At 45.2% G+C, this 6,000-nt stretch overlaps 1 protein-coding gene across 3 annotated transcripts; it reads left to right on the top strand.

Annotated features, from left to right (window-relative positions):
• Positions 1-276: 276 nt before the first annotated feature.
• Positions 277-4,787, top strand: LOC117836854 (uncharacterized). Of its 3 annotated transcripts, XM_034716371.2 has the most exons (6): positions 470-759; positions 839-890; positions 2,001-2,676; positions 2,919-3,272; positions 3,506-3,597; positions 3,920-4,787. In XM_034716371.2, the coding sequence occupies exons 3-6, from the start codon at positions 2,029-2,031 to the stop codon at positions 4,563-4,565; spliced, it is 1,740 nt and encodes a 579-aa protein (XP_034572262.1). In that variant the 5' UTR covers positions 470-759; positions 839-890; positions 2,001-2,028; the 3' UTR covers positions 4,566-4,787. The 3 variants fall into 3 exon arrangements, with proteins under 3 accessions (XP_034572260.1, XP_034572262.1, XP_034572261.1); XM_034716369.2 differs by lacking the exons at positions 470-759; positions 839-890 and adding an exon at positions 277-436; XM_034716370.2 differs by lacking the exon at positions 839-890 and having other exon boundaries at positions 471-759.
• The last annotated feature ends 1,213 nt before the right edge of the window (positions 4,788-6,000 follow it).

Here is a 6,000-nt window from a genome sequence, read left to right as displayed (position 1 = left end):
CGCCGCAGGGGAGGGGAGACTGGAGAGGGAGAGGCAGCCGAACCAGGCAACCAGCAAGGCCGCGGCGGCGTCAGGCCGAGCCGACGGGCCATCGGCCGCGACGCGGACCGGGCACCGGTTCTCCGGCTCGTGCCGTCGGGCGTCGCTGCCGCCACTCCCCAACTCCAACTCCAACTCCAACTCCAACTCGGCGTCGTGTTCTGTGTGCCAGAACGCTAGCTGGTGGGTTGGGTTGGGTTCGGCCGCCGGGGTGGGCCCCGCCGTGTCAGGGGCGGTTAGCGGCGGTTGGGCGCCCCGCGCCCGCTTCCTCGGCTGCTTATTATGCCGCCGCCCGCCTTGGGGAAAGGGAGTCAGGGAGACCAACCGCCGTTTGGGCTCCTCCTCCACCTCCACGTCGTCTTCTTCGCTTCCGCGTCGTCTTCGCGCGCCTCGAAAGGTACCGCGCGTCCCCTCCTCAGCCCCTCTCTTCTCTGATTCGCGCCCCCCGCCCCCCCAATTCCTTTCCTTGCTTTGCTTCCCCATCACCTGTTCGGCGAAACGCTGCAGCCGCGAAAAATAAAATCAAAATTCGCTTGCTGTTTCCTTGTCTGCTCTGCTTCCGCGGTTGTGTGGTTTATTCGATGCGGCGCTTCTCGTCCGCTGACGGAGAGAACAGAGCTCCTGCTTGATTGGAGCCGCGGCTGCTTGTTCCTGCTGTAGCCTGTAGACGTCCTCCTGGTCCTTGCTCCTGACTCCTGAGCAAGGGCCTTTGCTGCACATGTAAGTTTGTTCGAACAACTAATTTGATGATTTTCTTGGCTACCTCCGCGTTCTTAATTTTAGTTTCTTCTCCCCGTAGCTTTTCAATTAACTTGGTAGTCTACAAGTGATGGACCTGTCAACAGAGAGGTGTAAGTTAGCTTTGGATTTTTATTATTTGCGTCCTTTCTTCAATATGACACCTAACCTCAAATTCTGACGGATGAAAAAGGCGGACTAGTTTTATGCGATTTTACTAACCCGATATATATCTCTTGTGGATGGGTTATGTTACCCTTCCGGGACCGACATTAATCGCATCTTCTGATGCATAAATTGATACAAAATTGTTCTGTTTTTAGTCTATTATCAAAGCAGAGTTGTTTGGCTCACGAGTCGACATTACTCTGACCTAGAAGTTTAAGGATTATTACTCAATTATTGTCCCGTCCAAAAAACGCCTGTTTCTTGGGTCTTGGTTTCTCTTTTCCTGAATTCTAAGCCAAGAAACCCATGAAGGACGGTTTACTCCTTCACAATCCCTTTGTTTGTGGGCTGAGACATGAGGGAATTGGGAAAGTTGGTGGTGTTTGTGTCTCCTCTCTGTTCATGGCCACCGAGATGGAGTTTTGCAAGAATGATTAGGTTGTCTTTTGGACTTTTGGTTGAGGGGGTCTACACCACTAATCTTTGCTGGAAAGCTAAGGAACATAGATACAGTCCCTTTTCCTTTTTCCTAATGCTTGCACTTATTCAGTAAGTACTTTCCTCCTGTAAACAGAAAATTGTTCTATTCTTTTTTATTATTTGGTAAGCTTATATTTTCAACAAATTTTACTTGCTATGTAAAAGGACATCAGTTGGTGCTGAACATCGTTGTAACTGAGTGTTTTGTTCTTTTCGTCTGTTTGGCTGTTGTTTCCTTGTGTTTCAATTATCTTGACATCTGGCCAAATTTGGACTTTGGATGTTATGGCTCCATGGTTAAATTGCATGCCCACATTGCTCCTTTATGTGTTTCTGAAGTTTTAACCAATCCATCTTTGTCCTTTTGTGCTTTAAAACTGCCAGACTTGTGTTTTTAAGATATTACTTTGCTGGAGCTTAAACGTCAATTCTCTAGCAATTATTTCTTTATACTGGGCCATCACCAGGAAGCCATTTCCCTAATGTTACTATAAATCCACATGGTCGATACAACATTTTCAGTAATATGGAGAATAATGCATATACAATTAACTTCCATTATTCTTCATTTTCAGAGAAAAGTAATAAGCTGGATCAAAGGTTATGGCGTCTCTTACTCCAGGGATACTATTAAAGGTTCTAAAAAATATTAACTCCGATGTGAAAGTATGTGGAGAATACCGGTCCATTCTTCTCCAAGTTATTAGCATAGTCCCTGCAATTACTGGCTCAGAACTTTGGCCGGACCATGGTTTCTTCATCAAAGTTTCAGATTCGTCGCACTCGACGTATGTTTCTTTGTCTAAGGAGGACAACGAACTCATCTTATCAAACAAACTACAACTTGGACAGTTTATATATGTTGAAAAGGTTCAGTCAAGTATCCCTGTTCCAGTTCTTGTTGGGGTCCGACCAGTTCCTGGAAGGAACCCTTGCATTGGAAACCCAAAGGATCTGATGCAAATGTCAACTCCCTCTGGGGTCATGGAAGCACTGGATCATCAACGGAAGACTTCCAAGTCAGCTGATCTGTCTGAAAGTGAAAAGGAAAATTTGCAGAGGAAGGTAGTTATCAAAGAGCAGAAGTCAGTTGTTGCTTCCCGATACATGCTTGGAGTATCAAGCAACAATGGGAAAATTACAAATCTAAACTCTAGCATTGATAGTGACAAAAGTAATGGAGGAAGTAGCGTATGTGAATCAAATCAAAAATCAGTTGCCCCGAAAGTCAGACAGGAGGCAAAACCTAAGGTATGCTTAAGCTTGTAGCTTTAATTGAAGCAAGTTGATGTTTACAAAATTATGACCCTCATATCTTGGTTTTGAAGATTCCTACAAACATCAGTAATTCAAGTCGAAAAATCCTGTCTAATATGATTTTCAGAAGTAACTGATATATGAGCTCTTGTATGAACAAAGCTTTGAAGTAAAAAAAACTTCTCTCATTATCTTTTGAAAAGGGTAAAAAACCAATGGTTGATGATTACTTGCAGGAACGGCCAAATAATACATCTCCTAGCAATGCTAAGTTAGTTTCCACAAAACAAGAAATTAACAAGGACGCACACAAGAATAGTGGCACTTCACCTAGTTCCAATGGTTCTGCTGTAGTGAAGAAGCAAATGCCAAAGGAGAGCAAAAAGGAATCTGCAACCGAAAGAAGATCGCCACCAAAGCTTTATAGGAGTTCACCAACACCAGTGAGGACTTCACCAACAAATCTCAGTTCGCCAGCAAAGCAGAATGGAAACTCTGGTCCAGTTCCTTCAGTATCTAGTGTTAAACGAAGAGTTACAGAAGCTATCTCCTGGGACTCCCTCCCAACAAGCCTAATCAAATCAGGAAAGGTATGCGTCATGTCATTTGGTAATTTTATGCTTGTATCGCGTGTGAAGTTCTTATGACTTGGAAAATGTGTTCTCTATGTGTTCTCTGTTCTGCATAATTTGCACACATGTGTATTGAAAGCCATTATCTTGAACCATTCATTGTATATGCAGAAAGATACTTGGTTATAAGTTAAACTTTACTAAATTGTCTTACACAGTTACACCACCTTGTTTTTTTTTTTTGTGAATAGGCTGTTGTCAGGAGGAAGAATATTGCTCTTATTGTAGCAGCTGAGGCTCAAAGGGAGGCTGCAGCAGCTGCATATCTTGTAAAAGGCCTTGGGTAAGTAGTTTTATTGATTATAATAGTAAGTTTAGTTGCATAAGTTGGGAACGACATTCCAAATTGATGAACTTGAGATGTTTGTGTGTTATGCCAGAAGCACCTTTCTACTGCAATTCAATGAAATCTGATGAAACTAGAATACTCTGAGCAGAATAACTGAATAGTACAGAAATATAGGAATACCAGTGATCTTGATTCCTTCTGTGAAACACATGGTTTATTCTTTCTTTTACAAATCTTTTTTTCTTTGAGGGACCCGCATGCTTTCCTTTGGATCATGAACCTACGGATAAATCTAATCTCGTGTGTGCTTTTACAGTATTTTTGCTGAGATAAGGGAATCTTCTGAAGTGGATCCACATGCTGCAATTACCAAGTTCTTTCAGCTACACCGGCTTATAGTTCAGCAAAGTGCTGTCTGGAAAGCTTACTCCCCAGAGCCTGGCAAAGAATCTCGGCCAGAGAAGGAGAAACCATTAAGAAAAGTTTCTGCCTCTCAGAATAAAGCTGCTCTATGCAACACAACAAAGAATTCCGAAGATGCTCGGACAAGTGAAAAGATGGAATGGGCCCAAGATGATGGCTTCAAGGAGATCTGCAGGTCATGGGTTGCTCTGAAAAAGGAATCGCAGTCATGGTTCCTGAGCTTCCTGGAGGATGCCCTTGAATCAGGATTCAAGTTTGAGGATCAAACCAAGAACACCAGGGAGCGCTTGCGAGGACAATCCAAGGGTGGGGATGGGAGGATCGCCGTCCGGCTGTCGCAGCTCAAGGAAACAAGCAACTGGCTCGATCAGTTGCAGGACGAGGCCGTTAATCCGGAGAATGGTTTAGTCGAAACCATTGAGCAGCTGAAGCAGAAGGTGTACAAGTGCTTGCTCGGAACAGTTGAAACCGCGGCATCCGCACTGGAAGGAAGGTGGCACACGAGAGAAATGACCACACCAGTGAAGAAGGGCGATTAAGTTATTGCAGTTATACAACATCACGTAGGCGGTGAAGAACCGAAGATGATGGAGAGGTGTAAATAGCCGGGTTGCTGATTTTAAGTTATGAATTAATTAATTTTTTCGGCATTTTCCCTGATGTTGCGTACGTGTGAAATGGCGAATTATTGGCGATTGATGCCTCGATCTTCAAAATACTGTGTGTTCATCACAAATGGTTGAATCTTTTTACATTTTGCATGGATTGGTGTCCGTTTGGCCTGCAGTCAGTTGGTGCCATGCCTATTTTCGAGCTGGCCTGCTGAGTTTATTAGACGCAGCAAAACATAATCAGTCGGCTTATATGTCCACGTCGCAGTAGATAGAGTGAGACAGCATATGTCGCAGTAGGTAGTGAGACACAACACGTGGTAGACGCTTGGATGAGATTCAGAGACAAGCAATCGGACCTGCTTATCTACCTGCGAATCACTGTTACCGTCCGGGGCGTTACTCTCTCCGTATCAAAATCCTTTTGTCTTTTCTAGATGCATAGATATTATTGTGTATTTAGATATAAGGTATATTTAAATGCATAATAAAATTTATGAATTTAGAAAAACTAAAATGATGAAAGGAGTAGATTTGTACTTATCTAAACATAATATATACAATATATACATTTAGATGCATAGCAAAATTATAAATTTTAAAAAAATCAAAATAATTAATAATTTGGGACGCGGGGAAGGAAGTAGTAGCAACACTGCAACAAGGCGATTATTACTTGGTGGGTAAGGCGAGCCCATTCTTTTGGGCGGTCACCACGGGCCGGGATGGCCTGGGTGCTACTGGGCCTTGCACACACACGTCGCTACCGCCGGCCGGCCGATTACGTAAGGCGCTGCTGGGCTTCGGTGGAGCGGCGACGGCGGCCGAACGTGGGCTCGGTTGCACGAGAGCCCAGAGCAAAGTCATCCGTCTGCGTCGGAGGAAAGAGCTCCGAACAATCGAACCGGCGCCGGCGCGCCGCAAAGCCCAAGGAAGCAAGTAAAAGCAACACGAGTAGCCCGCGCCGCGGCGGCGGCGGCGGCGGTCACATGGCATGTACGGCAAGCTGGAAATCCTAGAAATCTTTGGAACCGCCTTGGCAATTGACGCAGCGCTCGATGACGAAGATGATGGGCGTTTCAACTTATAATCGGCTGAAAAGCTGAAACGGCTGATTTGTTATGAGAGGAAAACAATATTTGGTGGCTGATAAGCTAGCTGAATAAGCTAAAGCGAACCGATGCGCTCAAATTCAAGCCGGTCAGGTCAAACCGTGGACTCGACGGTGTACTGCCATGTTGACGCGTGCATCATGCAACATATCCACCGCCCGGCCGGCCGGCGGGCCAAAACCTGCGACGACCGCCGGACCACCGCCGCGGCAGCCAGCCAAGATCTAGCTAGCCAGGGTGGTGGATGCACT

The sequence above is a fragment of the Setaria viridis genome, chromosome 9, assembly GCF_005286985.2.
Source record: "Setaria viridis chromosome 9, Setaria_viridis_v4.0, whole genome shotgun sequence".
NCBI lineage: Eukaryota > Viridiplantae > Streptophyta > Magnoliopsida > Poales > Poaceae > Setaria > Setaria viridis.
Note: the sequence above shows the minus strand (reverse complement) of the source record. Positions and strands in the feature narration are given on the sequence as shown.